The sequence below is a fragment of the Rhinolophus sinicus genome, linkage group LG07 (assembly GCF_036562045.2).
Source record: "Rhinolophus sinicus isolate RSC01 linkage group LG07, ASM3656204v1, whole genome shotgun sequence".
Lineage (NCBI taxonomy): Eukaryota > Metazoa > Chordata > Mammalia > Chiroptera > Rhinolophidae > Rhinolophus > Rhinolophus sinicus.
Window position 1 is genome coordinate 99,138,465 of NC_133757.1, and position 15,367 is coordinate 99,153,831.

The following is a 15,367-nucleotide window of genomic DNA, read 5'->3' on the forward strand; positions in this document are numbered from 1 at the left end:
CCTGTTCCCTGGGGACTGAAGCACGGATTACAAACTCCGCTGCTTGTCACCTCTGGACTCTCGCTCTTGGTGCTGTTCCTCAAAAGCAAGATGATAATACATGTGAATTGTACGAACAGAAATGGGAAAGTGAAAGAAATCCAAATATTATTTTTAAAGTTCCACTCTACTTTTATAAAACTGTTCTCTTGATACTGTTGTTTTCCCTCTGCTCCCACTTTCTAGCACTGACAGTCCGGAATGGAGGAAACGTGTTGGTTCCCTGCTACCCTTCTGGGGTGATCTATGACCTCCTGGAATGCCTGTACCAGTACATCGACTCAGCCGGCCTCTCCAGCATCCCTTTCTACTTCATCTCTCCTGTGGCTAACAGTTCGCTTGAGTTTTCCCAGATTTTTGCAGAGTGGTATGTCCGTGTTCTTCTCTCTGAGTTCAATTTTGATTCAATACATTGAAGCAGTAAGACTAGAAATCCTGTTTTTTTCCTCCTATTACTATGAAACTCTCGTTTGTTGTTTTTCCGTATTCTATGATGTGAAGATTGTATTAATGAAAGCCAAATCTGTTGCATTGCTAGAGTTTAGAAGAATTATTCAAGGAAGGAAGGGTGAAAGAGAAAGATTTCACTTAACCAGCACTTTCCAAATTAGCAACAGAAATATTTGTTCTCTCACATGCTATCCTCTGCCTGTTACAAAGGAAAATTAAATTCTAAAAGAGAAACAAATTCTAAAGCCCAAGCTCGTGTTGTCTAAATTTGTAATAACCAAGACCCAAAAATCACAGTGGAATTTCACATTTCCATCAGTAGCTAATCAGATGAAACTGATCCAAATGCACTCTAAATAAAAATTCAAAATGATTCTAATGAAAACATCTAAAAGTCTAAAAAAAATATAACAATGAATAAATACATTTATAATACCAACTCTAATAAGAAAAACAATATTTTTTTCATTTCAATAGCGTATTTGACCAAATTAAGTTTTATTACAGCAGGAAATTGATCAAATCCTAGGTGGGTAAATTATTGAATAATGTGAAGAACCTTTTTAGTATTATTTAGATGAATGTTTGAATCTAACTCATCTGGTCAAAAAAAAGGGAGGGATGGGGGAAATAGTTAAGCTTTTAAACTAGACCTAATAGTGCCTGAAAATGGTGTTTCCACATGTTCAGGGGTATGAAAACACACCTACATAGGGTGTTTAATCCCTTTTAGTGCTGTGGTGGCCTGATGGACACGGTATTCTAAGTTTCTAATTAAAAAGGAATTTGTACATTATTCTGTCGTAACACACCGCATATGCTGCCCACCCCCATCTGCACACACAGTTTTTTAAAGACATTTTTTCCTAGCCCTTTAGTTGTGGTCAAGGTCTTTTTTTCATGTTTGTCAGCAGGACTGTAACACACACTACAAACATTCAGTGTCTCCAAGTTCAAGTATAACAGTTACACTCCAGTTAGAGTAACCAGCGCTGCTTAGGTGCGCAAAACAGGAAATTATGTCTGAAAAAGGTATCTGATCATAACTAATGCAATATGGTATCTTGGATTGGATCCTGGAACAGAAAAAGGACATTAGTGGAAAAACTGGTGAAACCCCAATAAGCCTGGGATTTAGTTAATTGGAATGTGCTAATATTGATTTCTTGGTTTAACAGATGTATCACGGTTCTAAGATGTTAACATCAGGGGACGCTAGGTGAAGGGTACACGGGAACAATGTACTATCTTCGCTACTGTCCTGTAAATCTAAAATTATTCCAAAATAACAAGGTTACTTTTTAAGAAAAAATGTATTAAGGAATTTTAAAGGTTAAAAAAATGCTCACAGAGAATTATGTTCTGAATGCTTTGTAGATGCTGGCTTTTATTCACTGAGATTTACCAGCGGGAAAATTTCAAATAAACTTTAGTGTTTTATATTTGCGCTGCCACCACTAGGTGGCAACAAATGACCCTGTGTGCCCTCCCTCACTTGCTGGTCTGTTTTTCCTCTTTAAGGCTTTGTCATAACAAACAGACGAAGGTGTATCTCCCAGAACCGCCTTTCCCTCATGCAGAGGTAAGAAAATGGAATTACTGAGTCAGAGCAAGAAAGAAACACAGATAAATGGATGTGGATGGAGACAGCAGGCCATTAGATAAAAAAACATCCTTACATAAACTCGTCTAGCCCTTTGTTTCCTGTGTGTGATGACAGTGAAGTACTCACTCCAGATTCACTACTTTCTCTTCTTATTAACACATTGTAGTGCCGATGTGTTTATATGCCTCATAGCTTACCACTGGTTATTGACTGCGTGAGGAATTTTATTCCACTATCTACCACTAACTTTTTTGCATAACAGATTTATTTATTATCAAAGTCTCCTTTCCAGTTAGTTATGGTGATGATAGACGTAAAGTTTTAATGAGGAAAATACTAACACTTCAGTTTAAAATATAAGGGAGTCAAAAGGTACAAACTTCCAGTTATAAAATAAATAAGTCATGGGGATGAAATGTACAGCATACGGACTATAGTTAATAATACTGTATTGCATATTTGAAACTTGCTAAGAGTTTGAAAGTTCTCATCACAAGGAAAAAAAGTATAACTTTATGATGACAGATTATTGTACCTATATGGCAATTGGACTTACTGTAGTGATCATTTTGCAATATATACAAATACCGAATCATGATGTTGTATACCTGAAACTAATATAATGTTATATGTCAATTATACCTCAATTTAAAAAAATAGAACCCCCTCACAGAACTGCTGCATATTTTTATATAGATATATACCCAGTTTTGTTTCCACTTTTTTTTTTTTTTAAGCAAACGGTGTGTCATGGACATTTTTCTGTGTGGCTCATATCATGATTACTGCTGCCTAATATACCATAGCTTATCATGTAAACATGCTATAATGTACTTAACCATTCCCTTACTATCAGACAATAGAGATGCTCCCGATTTTTTGCTATATATTTTTTAGAAGATGTTTAAATTGGTGTAACCACTTGAGGAAACTGACAGGCTCTGCAATAGCATGTTAGTTCTGGATGGTCAAATGTAGTGAGTCAGCTGGAAAGGTCGATCCAAGTGGCAAACAGAGATGAATTTATCTTAGTCTCTGTGCATTGATCAGGAGAGCTGCAGGAAGTGCAGGCGATGCCTAAAAAGTGACTTAAGTTGTGTGCAAAGACCTGCTGCTATTCTTAGAAACCCATTCATCTGCTTGACGTCTCTGGATAGAATAGACTTATTAGTCTTTCACACAGCCGCTCACCCATTTAACTGGGGCGAGTAATGATTTTGGCCAAGGAGGTTATAAAACGTCAGTTTTATTTGCATGTAACTTGGGAATTCAAAGTTTGCTCCATCTCTCCTGTGCGTATTCCACCCGACATGTGACACCTGATTAAAGCTCCAGGGTAGAACTGCAGTCTTTCAAATAAAAGCAGGTCTCTCTGGATTAAAGATTTCATCTTTCAAGTGAAGAGAGTTCAGCTTCCATTTGGGGACTGTCCCACTCTGGCCACATTCTCACTATTGGGGTGACTTCAGTTGGCCTTGGAGTTGTTGGTGGGGCTCCCCCTCTTAAGCATTAGGGGTTGCTTCAGGATGAAGCCGTGTCCCAGACCATTTCTTCACGCCGCATCCGCGGGAATACTCCCTTTGGCTTAGTTGATACTTAGGGGCTCTGAGGTCTTAGGGATGTTTGTCATCCGGCCTTTTGAGGCGGTTTCTGAGCAGTGTCACGAGATGCTGGCTTTGCCTTGGGTCGGACCTGACGGTAGGAGAGTATCATCAAGAATTGTGCTGGAAGGGAGAACATTTGGGTTGAAAACATACACTTCTGAGACACGTGTGAGGCTGTGCATGGCCTGCATCGTACTGCGGCTCTGTGTGTCATGAGGCCATCACGTCTCCCAGATTTCTGAAAGCCAGTTTGGTCTGCCTTTATTGAGTTGCCACAGTAACTTACAGCTTCTCAAGAGGAGGTCCTTCCTGTGTGAGGTGTTTATGGGTGATGCACATGTCTTGGAAGGTTACTTATACTTCAAACAGTAACGGATAGTGGGGACTTCCGGGGCCGGGGCTCGGTGTGTCGGGAAGCAGTAAAGGAGGAGGGAGACTATCAGTCATAACAACCTGAATAAAAGTTCCCAGTTAGTATGTTCCTATTACCAAAAGGTCCCATCTGTTCAGAAAGTTCCATTGTAGTTAAAAAAAAAAAAAAAAAATTCCATCTTTGGCTAATTTTAATAAGTTTCGTTTGTAGTTTTAATTTCCTCCTGGTCACCCTTCCATGCTGTGTTCTTCCTTCCACCCAGGCAGGCTAACGTCTCTTCATGTGCCTTTTCCTGTATCTGTTCTAGCTCATTCAGACCAACAAGCTGAAGCACTACCCCAGCATCCACGGCGACTTCAGCAACGATTTCAGGCAGCCGTGTGTGGTGTTCACCGGGCACCCTTCCCTCCGCTTTGGGGACGTAGTCCATTTCATGGAGCTCTGGGGAAAATCTAGTCTCAACACTGTCATCTTCACAGGTGGGTAAACAACAAAACCCTCCCTTTCCTCTGGCTGTCACTGGATGAACCTACCAGTTAGAGACCCAGGGTGAATTTTACAAGGAGGCATGAATGTGAACACTCTTCTGTCATAAATACCAAAGACTGAAGAAACCTCGAGGGAAAGCGTCGGGTAAAGCAGAATGTCCTGAGATGACTCGCTGGATAAAGCTTTCACACCTGTTTCTGTGGGGTTTTCCCTGAGAAATTCCCAGATTTCACTAAACTAACTCAGGTAGGATTCTGTAAGCTGTTTCCATAACTGCAGGAATTCTAGTCGCCGGTCTTATTCTACCATTTAGGAATCATTTCCCGAGCTGGGTCTTGCTGCTTTGATTAGAATTGACTCTGGCTTGCAGTTTTTCTTCTGGAGATGAACCCCTCAGAGTGAAACAGATCCTTGCATGAGATTAAGTAGGGGTTTTACTTAATCACTGTATTATTTGATCAGTTTAAGGGCTTCAGACAGCGTTGGGATTTGAACATCTTATGGAAGATGAAGTAAAACACCCTGAGCTGAAGTCAGGCCCAACTTACTGTAACCTCAGCAGTTCCCTCAGCTCCGAGCCTCACGTTGCTCGTTGTAAAGTGGGGTTACTGGTGGCCGTCTCCTCAGGCAGCTCTGGCATGTGGTCCGTTGTAAGCACTTCATACAGAACCCAGCATATAAAGGCTGTTGAGAAAGTATCGGTTTCCCTCCTGGAGTTTTCTAATTACTCTTTCTAATTACTCTTAAGACAAGTGATGGAGCAGAGTCTCCAAAGCTTCAGGGTCAGGGACACTGGGTCCTTCCCTGTGCTAAGCCTGTTTGTCAGGAGTCAGTGTCCCCCAGCCCAAAGCCACCAGGAGCACACCGGTAGATGTGCAAAGCTGGGTTTATGGGCTGCTTGCAGCGAGGGAGAACGCGCGCCATCTCAGAGCTTGTTAGAAAGACCTCAGTATGGATCTGGGCTTGTGTGAGGTGATTTTGAGGTGGGTTCCCAGAGGTGGGACGCTGCAGTGGGTCAAGTACTAGCGGGAAGCAGGAGCAGTTCTCTAACTGGGTATCTTCGTGATTCTCATCTGGAGGGCAAGAAGAATGGAGCCGGGATAGGCTCCTTTGGTGGTTTGGACAGTGCTGTGGTTTTGTGTCCGGGCATGATCACAGAAGCCTCTTGTTTTTGTCTTGATCCATCGTCCTCACTGAGTGGCCTTACCTAGCATCAGTGTTGGCGAAATTGTGTCTCTCCAACAGAACACTACGGCCAGCCGCAAGTGCCAGGCCAGCCCCTGCTAAGAGCGAAGCCCAGCCACAATTGCCAACAGAGCTCGGAAGAGCAGCTGTTGGTGGCTGCTCTTCCCCCAGGCCCCGCTTTGGCCAAAGGCAGGGGAGGTCAGCTACACACCCAGAACCTTGCCATTTCCTAGTTTTATTAGCGGGGGGTGGTCCAGGGAATGTTGTCTGTAGCAGGATTGAGGGTCTCTCTTGTCCTTTCTGAGGAGTTTCCTCTGACAGTGGGGACCCTGTTTACATAGGCGCAGTACGAAGCGCTCGCTGCAGTATACTTTTTCTTCAGCCAGCTAAGAAGAAATTAAGGCTTATGTGACTGTCCATGACAACTCTGGGTAGTGAATTTCAATGTAAGCTGATTCGTTGCGCTCCCAGAGCAGAACTTGGGGTGTCTGTGATGTCTGCTAGTGTCAGTGATAACTTTTGTACCACTTCTTCCAGTATCACAGTGACTGTGGGCATTGCAGCTCGCAGAGCACACATAAAAAGGGGAGTCAATTATCTCTCCCTAGCAGCCTGTGCTGGCCTCATGTGGGGGATTTCTGGGTACACTTCTTAGGGAAACAGGATCCACTAGAGGGGTGGTCATTGAAAAATCTACAAGTTCTGTCACTTATCCTGAACCCACCAGATATGGCACGTGAGCATCAGCCTGAGGGCTGTAAGAAGGGGTGTGTCCATGGAGGCACGAGCTGCCTTGGGAACATATCATTTTTCATACCAGTTGTGAGCCAGTTCTTTTGGCACAAGGTGGGCAGCTTCCTCGGGTGGAATGAACAGTCCGCACCAAGCAGGGAGCGGCCCTTGGAGAACTAACTGGCCATTAAGACCAGGACGGTTCCCGGTCGTGATGCACTGGGCTTTGTTGACAGGAGTACAGGTGTCAGCAGAAGCATTTTCCTGACGTAGGTTCAAGGTCCTCTTACTCTCCTGACACGCAGATGGCCCGCGATCTGAGTGTTAGTTTACAGCACTGGTTTCTAGTGGTCTGTGCCAGGTTTCTCCTCTGAAGTCACTGGTTTTGTGTTTTGTATACTGTGCGGGAGGGACTCTTTGAGACTATGTATATCCTGGTCTTCCCCAAATTTTTATCTAATTTTTTTAGCATCTGTTGATGATTCTGGGCTGAAGAAGTTATTACTGTGATGATTGCCACACGGTGCTTTTTTTTTTAATTTCATCATTTCTTGTACATTTATTAGTTGGCATTTGGTTGCAGGGCAGAGCTTGCCCTTTCGCCCAATTACTAGTTATCCCTCATTTATCCCATCTGTCCCTTTATGTTGAAAACCTTGAGCTCACACCCACACCTGCAGTTCCGCCTCCGTCATACAGCGTTCATTCTCGCCTCTCCCTTTCCGTTTGTAAGTGACCCCTCTCCGATGACGAGGAGTCAGCTCCCATCACCCTCCCTCCGTGCGCTGACACCCTGGCTCACCCCGCCGACCACAACAGCTGCCTCCTCGCTTGGCAGCTCCTCTGTTACCTGCATGTTCAGTTGTCTTTTTCGTGCTCTCCTTCCTTAGAACCTGACTTCTCCTACCTGGAAGCACTGGCTCCCTACCAGCCCTTGGCCATGAAATGCATTTACTGCCCCATTGATACACGACTGAATTTCATCCAAGTGTCAAAGCTGCTTAAAGAAGTGCAGGTAACCCAAGAAACCGTGCTGGGGCCTTCCCGTCCGTCTGTGGGCCTGTTACCTCTGTGGGGTTGTGCATCTGGTGTGAGGGGAGGGGGTGTCGTGCTGCGTTCCTTATCTGCCTCACTTCTGCACATCTGCAGAGCTGGGGCACAAACTTCAAAGTAGTGAGCTCTACACCCTAAAAGAAGTTTCCATTCTAAAGAAATCAGAAATGGAAGGAGAAAGCATAAACCACTATTATTTTTTATGAGGACCATCTGTGTCCAGTTAAAAGGAAATTTTCCCCCTGCCCCCACATAGAAAAAGTCATTCTAGGAACATATTCATGAAGCTGAAAGTTTCACTGAAGCGTGTATTGGGCCCTTGTTGCACATTTGGGTCCATTCCACTCACAGTGTCATTTTGCTTCTTGTTAAGAGGTTTGTTTTGGTTTGGTTTTTGTTTTTTTGTTTTTTTTCATTTTGCATTTTTAGCCATAGAGAAAGGGGAGAAGTAACTGGGGGGAAGTGGAAGGTAAAAGGAAGAAGTCCGCAGGAGAGCAGGGGTAGCTGGCTGGCGGTTCAGGGATTGCCCTGAAGTTTTCATTCTTCTCCCCACACTGCACTGCTCTCTCCTTTCCCTGGTTACTTGGGTTTGCAAGGACGGGAGTTCTGGGGAGGAGGTGGGATGAGGCCGGGAACCGGCCTCGCGTGGGCCTCTCTGAGCTGGGAGGAGGCCGGGAATGGGCCTCTGCGAGGCTGGCTCTGCGCTCACCCTGCCCGTTGGCCCGCAGCCCCTGCACGTGGTCTGTCCTGAGCAGTACACGCAGCCACCCCCCACGCAGTCCCACAGGACAGACCTGATGATTGACTGCCAGCCGCCACCCGTGTCCTACAGGCGGGCCGAGGTCCTCACCCTGCCCTTCAAGCGGCGGTATGAGAAGATCGAAATCATGCCGGAGGTGAGCTCGGGTTTCCCACGCGAGTCCCGGGAGGAGACCATGGCTTGCTTTTGGGTTGTGTCAGCTATGGATGAACCAAAGAACCTAGACCCTTAAGCAAGTAAGTGGGAAGACAGGTGGTGTTTTCAGAGCCTTCTCACGTATCAGGCAGTGAAGCAGCAGCTGTAAGATCAGCACTGCTGCTTCTGTTAACATGTTGCCTGGGATCCCGGAGGACACAAGTGCTGAGGCCAGCTCGGTCCTTAACCCCCTGGGGCTGTGGATTTTGTCCAGCTCCCTGGACCTCATTTATGAGTGAGGGTCCAGTTTCACCAAATGCAGAGAGATGGAGGATATAAGAGTAACCAAAAAATGAGAAACTTTATTGTATGCATTCTAGTATAACTTAAAAGACCTAGTAAAGTCGAAGTATTTTATAGTCCCATGAAATCTAAGCCTGCTTGAATAGGGAAAAAGTTCAAAAGCGTGCCGAGCGTGTGGGGCAACTGAGGTGTTGCATGAGTGCTGGTCTGATGGGGGAGGCAGCAAGAGTCAAAAGCCCGGCTCCTGCAGCGACAGCATAGAAAACTGTAGGAAGCCGCTTCTGGCTCCCTTTTGTCTTCTGAGACAGATTTTAACACACAGTAAAAAGAGGTAGGAAAACTCATTACAAAGCAATGTCCCCAGAGTTCCCTTTGCAGTTCACAATAGAATCCAGATCTTCAGTTTGAAGCCCAGGCTCCTGGATGTTGCTCATTTCCACAGCCCTGAGCAAGGCTGGTGGGGGAGCCCCGCCAGGTGCCACCAGTGGGGACCCAGATTCCAGTACATTCAGTCCTTTCCAGAATTAACTTAAGCTGTTTTTTTTTAATTCAGAGCAGTAGGCAAAGGAGATCCAAACAGATTTCAGTAACATCAGTGATAACTACTGATGTTTGCTGGTTAGAAGTTAAAAGTAAGGTGTTCAAAAATATTTACTAATTCATTTTAAAATAACAATATAAGCCCATTATATTGGTTATGATGGTTCAGAGCTGAGCCCTTGGCAGGGTGTTGGCATGTCATCATTTGGGGGGTGACTAACAAAAGGGAGCAGCAGAGGCGTCGGCCTCCTGGGGTCCCAGTGTGATGGCGAGCAGGTTAGTTCTCTTCCTCCTTAGCCGTTTATCTGCCACCACCCTGTTCCTGTCTCCCCCTCCTTCCTTTATTGCGACAGATGTAGCTACACAGTGTGTGTGATGTGTGGTAAGCTGACCCCGGGGCATCATCCTGCAGCCCCCATACCCTCACACTAGAGTGAATCTGACTGAAATCCTCTGTTTGCTTGCAGCTCGCAGATTCGCTGGTGCCCATGGAGATTAAGCCTGGCATTTCCTTGGCAACCGTTTCGGCCGTGCTGCACACTAAAGACAACAAGCATGTTCTTCAGGTATCGTGGGGACGGTGGGCTGCACCTGCATCCATGAGGCACCTCCGGGGCCTGCACAAAGTCGGAACTACCCCCAACAAAAAGGTCGTAGCTTCCAACCAGCTCCCAGGACACTGCTTCCCAAACCAGCAATCAGAACCAGACTGCGGGATGGGTTAGACGTGACACAACGCGGGCACTGAGAACTAAGTGCCTCAGAGAGAAGCGGGAAGGGCAACTATTACTCACAGAGACGGGGCCATGCATCGTCCTGAGAGCTGCTCCCAGCTGTGAGTGGGGGCATCAGTCAGTCACCCAGCTCCCGCAGGCACAATCATTACAGGACTGCTTCTGGAGCACCCACCCGAGCACCGCAGGGCACTCGTGGGTGTGTGGGGGAGACATAAAGGCAGCAGGGCCAGCCGCTCCCATAGGAGGCCTGGAACCATAAAGGCCCGAGGGCACACAGGTGGCAGCACCGGGCCACACAGCCATGGTGCGGTGACCGCTGTGCTGTGGCTCTGGCGGCATCGTGCTAACCCCCCGTGAAAACCTGCTGGGCCCTGTGTAGCATGCGGACGGCTCCACTTAAAGTGTGCAGGACGCGTGTTAGCTCCTTCACGCATTGTCTTGCTAATCCTCACAAAACTCTCTTAGCACCATTTTATAGGCAATTGCTCTGACCTTCATTTTCTTGACAAAGGTTCCGGAGCCGGAAGGGTTCTAGCCCCTGGGTCTGACCGCACAGCCAGCGTCCTTTGCTGCTGTGCTGCTGCTCTACCTGCAATTGGCAACACAGTTTGTTAAGACTATACTCAGAAAAGACTGAACTGAATCAATTAGAATTAACAATGGACCTTGATAAAAGATATCTTTGCCAAATAAGACATTGATCCTATGTGGAGAGTTGGCATTAGCTTGTTTTTATTGAGAAGAAGTCCAGCTGGAGCCCCCAGCCAGTAGTGACCCTGAATGCAGGTGCCGCGGACTTTACCCCCGGGGGTCACCTGGCCCTGGGCGTCCGTCTGGGAAGGGGTACCTGAGGGGAGGGCAGCTTCACGGAGGTTCTTTCTCGGTGGCCTGCCCTGACCTCCGCTGCTCCCAGGCCAAGTTCTTGCTAAGATCCATGTTTCCTTCTGCTCTAGCCCCCGCCCAGGCCCGCCCAGCCCACAGGTGGTAAGAAGAGAAAGCGGGCAAGTGATGACATCCCAGACTGCAAGGTTTTGAAGCCTCTGCTGAGCGGCTCCATCCCAGTCGAGCAGTTTGTCCAGACCCTGGAGAAGGTGAGTCTCGTGTTTGCAGTGTCCAAACCCAGGAGCCGGCCTTTCTGCTGTGCATCGTGGCCTCCTGCTCAAGGAATGTGTTGCTGCTTTGCACTTACTCGAGCGCCTGTCCCTGTAGCAGCGGCCTGGTCCAAGGTCATGCCAGGGGACAGAACCAGGGCAGAGTCAGAGGTGAGAGAAGAGCGTGCCCTCCTTCCCAGTGGCCCCCAGGTGCTGCTCTGCTGGCCCCATCAAGCCCCCTTTCTTGTGGGAACTAGAGCGAGGAAAGGCCTCTCCTCAGAAACCTAGAGGCTGAGAGATTGGGTGGAAAAGGCCCCCTCTGGAACCGCACTTTTCTACATGTCAGAGAGCCCGCATGGCTATGTCACAGGGGACGAGAGTCTGGGGCTGAGTGTCAGGAGTGGGGACAGAGGGCATCAGTGTGGCCAGGTCCCTGGGAGTTTGGGAAGCAGGGCCAGCAATTCCCAGATGAGCTGGGAGGACAGTGGGCCTTCTCCACCGCACAGCCGTCCCGCCCTCGCCCCTGATGGCTGCTCTTCCCGAGGAATTGATTTCTTGACTACAATTTTAAGAAAAAAATTTACCTTAAAGTTTTTTGTAATTTTGGCTTCAGTCACAGAACTTCAGAGATCAGTTTTACCATTAGAATTATAGAATCCTTAATAGAAAGAAGGAATTAGATAAATATATATTATTCATGTTGCTTCTTGCAACTAACTCTCATCAAAAGTTCCAGGATAGATTTTCTTCTGTTAAACTATGAGTGATGCCTTTTATCCAAGCTGAGTATCTCAGTTGCTGAGTTCTTCCAAATCTCAAAGGCTTTCCCTTTATTAGGATTTGTTTTCTCCATTAGTCGTTTAATTTTCCCTGAAGGGAGGGCGTCAGCCCCTCATCAGTCATGTGGGCATGCTCGTGGACTTTACCTGGGACACCCCGTGTGACATGACACAGGACGTGTGACGTAGGCGAGCCCATCCTCACTGCCTCCGCCTGCATGTGCAGTGCTTCCAGCCCTGACTGACACAAGTCAAGCTTGACTTGGTTTTTAAAAACGGGGAACTTGCTTCCCCCAGAAAGACCTTTACTCGGTTATTCTGCCTGGTTCATCCAGGAACTGACCCCTTCCTAGGGGTCTGATCCTAACCATTCCCTCCACCATTTCTGCCTCATTTCCTTCTGCGGGGGGAATGTTAGTACCTGGCCCTGCGCACTTTCTAGGACTAGGTGGAGGTCACCTCCCTGGGTCAGTCATTACCTGTCTGGTGTCCCTGTCAGGCAAACCAGTCTTCTTTCCACTTCTTTTCTTCTTTCTCAACTTTGTGTAAGAAAAATCCTGTAATGCGCATCAGAGATGGCTAGAGAAGTATTTGCTGTGCTGCCTTATCTCCTCCTCCCTTGAGAGGGATTTGCCAGATCCCAAGGTGAGTGGCATCCTGCCACGAGGAATGGCATTGTCTGAGGACAGGAGGGCGCTTGCTGCCCAGGGCCCGCCCGGTGTCCCAGCCTCCTGCACCCAGGCGCTGGGACCACAAAAGCTTAAGCAGGTTACAGAAATGCTGCTGTGTTTTCCATGAGCTTTGACATGTTCAGGGGACTTCTTTAAATACAGTTGACCTTTGAACAACCCGGGCTTGAACTGCGCGGGTCCACTTACAGGCAGATTCTTGGGGGGAGAAGGGGGTCCTGTAACCAACCCCCGCAGATACCAAGGGACAACTGTAGTTGGGGGAGTCAGAAGTTATATGCAGATTTTCAACTGTGTTGGGGGTTAGCACCCTTCACCCCGTGTTGCTTAGGAGTCAACTGTCTGTGGAACTATGGTTGAATTCTGTAATTCTGCTCTGAAGAATTATATTGCGGGGTGTCAAAAATGCCACTTTCTAGAATGTTCAATGTAGCCAGGTCTAGGAAGTATCATTGTTAGAATTCTCAGTTGCTGAAAGCTCCTGCCTGCCAGCTGCTGCTTTTCAGCGCCCAGCAGCCTCCTTTCTCTTTTCTGTTGGAGCAGCACGGCTTCAGTGATATCAAAGTGGAAGACACCACCAAGGGCCATATCGTCCTGCTCCAGGAAGCTGAGACGCTCATCCAGATCGAGGAAGATTCAACGCACATCATCTGTGACAACGACGAGGTGCTGAGGGTACGCCTGCGGGACCTCGTCCTCAGATTCCTGCAGAAGTTCTGAAGGGGACGTCTGCGCCATTCCTGCCTCCCTGAAATCCTCCAGTCGCCACCCGGGCTGCCAGCACAGCCAGCTGAGGAGGGCATGCGAGGTTAGCCACGTCTCGGGGTGTCTTCTGGCTGAAGGAAAAAAGGTTCTGAGGGACATGAGGAGTTACAGCCAGAATCTCCTGGGCTGGGTTTCTAGCACTGTTTCAGGAAAGACTTCTGCTTGACCTGAAGCTTTAGATTTATTTTCTTCCCAAGGCTGGCCCTCTTGAATAGTCAGGATGGTAAGACAGCTAAGAAATAGCATAAAAGTGACAGAAGCAGTTTTCCAAAAGGTTAATAGTGGGAGGGGAGGTTAAAAAAAAGAAGACTAACTTGTCTTAAGTGGCTGGTGTTGTCTTCATAGTTTCACACGCCTCGGGCAGGGGAGCTAATCTTTGATTTTGTTTTACTTGCTTGTCTACAGTGCTGCACCTAATAAGACAAGACATCCCCAAAAACTAGTAAAAACTCAATTATCTGTATTTTATATTGTGAGCCCATTTTGTTAATAAAACTTATTTTTTAGAGAACTGTTTTTTAGAGAACTGTTTAACCTACAATTTACACTGACTTAGTATCTGAAAAAAATATGAAAATACACAGAACAGCATAAACTTAGAAAATACTGCAGCAAATTTTAGTTTGGTGAGTGCATTAAATCATAACCTGGCTTTTTTTTTTTTTTTAAATAAATTCAAGATATACGGGGGGGTGCCAAAAAAATGTATACAAGTGGACACTTTGGTCAACGTTGCTCAAGCAGTAGTTCGCCGTAATCAGAAGTGTCTGGATGCTGATGGTAACCACTTTGAGCACCTCTTGTAATTGCAGAAGTCAAGGGTGACTTGTATTCATCTTTTGCTATCGGTATATATTGAGTATTACAATTTTAATTGTTTTCCTCTCTTAAAATGTGTATACGTTTTTCTGGCACCCTCTGTATTTTCTTAAATTGTATGAAAAGGTACTTCACTTCACTGAACTGTGTCTAATGAAAAACACCAGCCTTCACCTTCTGGGGAAGGGTCCTGAGCAAGGGGCTTGCCCCACCAGTTGACCTCTGCCTGTCACTCACTGCCTTTCCCACAGATTCTCAGGACTCTGCACTAAGCTGAGCATTCAACTCAGATGCCCACAGACCCACTAGGAATAATAGTAAGCTACTGCATTGGGAAAAATGCTGCTTCTGAATTGTTTAAAACAGATATTTACACGATTACATCTAATCTACTGTAGCACCATTTGTAACACACATGCCCGTTTTGCAAGTATTAGCTTGAAGTGGGGTGGAGTACAAGTCTTAGAATTTGTCAACTATGGTAGCAGGCCCATCTCAGCCTGCTTTTCTTAAATTTTTTGGGCTGGTTGAAATTCAGCTGGAAGTCAGTCCTCCAACTCAGCTCGCAGCTAAGCATCACAAAGGGATTTAGTGCCCCGAGGACTATATAAAATACTAGAGAACTACTTGCTCAGGTTTTGTGGAGAGTTGGTTGGCAGTTCTCTCTCTGGAATGGACGTATCAGTGGTAATGAGTTCTTCATTAGAGGAGGAAAAAGACAACTTCATTTGCGCCATCTCCAGCTTTGCCAGGCGGGGACGCAGGAATGCTTCAGTGAATGTCTTCTAAGGTACCGGTCATTCAAATCGAGGGGCCTAGGATGTATCTACAGAATAAAGTAGGAGCCTTCAGCCATGAGAGGGGATGACAGACATTATGAGAGACTGACATGCGTGGCTATGAAAATTTTTGTTTGTAGGGGGAGGAAAATTGTAAATACATATCACATGTAGGCAAAGCTGTTTTAAATCTTGAACATGCAAAATCATTGTGTACAAAATGAGTACAGTGGTACCTCGGTTTTCTGACGTAATCCGTTCCAGAAGACCAGTTGAGTTCGGAAACGTTCGAAAACCGAGGCACTGTTTCCCCATAGAAAGTAATGCAAAATGGATTAATCCGTTTCAGACCTTTAACATCAACCCCTAAAACTGCAAATGTAGCATGAATTTTACTAGCTAATATGGATCTTTTACCATAGATCCATAAAATTTACGG

The 15,367-nt window shown here is 46.4% G+C and overlaps 2 protein-coding genes across 19 annotated transcripts in view; one reads left to right on the forward strand and one right to left on the reverse strand.

Moving 5' to 3' along the window:
* Nucleotides 1-13,841, forward strand: part of INTS9 (integrator complex subunit 9) — an 86,601-nt gene extending 72,760 nt beyond the window's left edge. The window contains exons 10-17 of the mRNA XM_019733114.2: nucleotides 226-406; nucleotides 2,011-2,071; nucleotides 4,380-4,551; nucleotides 7,369-7,493; nucleotides 8,260-8,427; nucleotides 9,737-9,835; nucleotides 10,960-11,097; nucleotides 13,109-13,841. Coding sequence (XP_019588673.1) covers nucleotides 226-406; nucleotides 2,011-2,071; nucleotides 4,380-4,551; nucleotides 7,369-7,493; nucleotides 8,260-8,427; nucleotides 9,737-9,835; nucleotides 10,960-11,097; nucleotides 13,109-13,285 — 1,121 coding nt within the window. The 3' untranslated portion in view covers nucleotides 13,286-13,841. The remainder of the gene's footprint in view (nucleotides 1-225; nucleotides 407-2,010; nucleotides 2,072-4,379; nucleotides 4,552-7,368; nucleotides 7,494-8,259; nucleotides 8,428-9,736; nucleotides 9,836-10,959; nucleotides 11,098-13,108) is intronic.
* The window catches only part of EXTL3 (exostosin like glycosyltransferase 3), a 114,968-nt gene continuing 110,315 nt past the window's right edge, over nucleotides 10,715-15,367 (reverse strand). For 7 of the 18 annotated variants that reach the window (XR_012498148.1, XR_012498157.1, XR_012498156.1 and 4 more), the window contains 3 exons: nucleotides 15,165-15,231; nucleotides 14,781-14,975; nucleotides 10,715-13,743 (listed from right to left, as the gene is read on the reverse strand). The gene's annotated coding sequence lies outside the window, so the exon portion shown is untranslated. Of the gene's footprint in view, nucleotides 13,744-14,776; nucleotides 14,976-15,164; nucleotides 15,232-15,367 lie in introns of all 18 variants that reach the window. The other 11 variants (XR_012498146.1, XR_012498151.1, XR_012498150.1 and 8 more) reach the window with 11 other exon arrangements.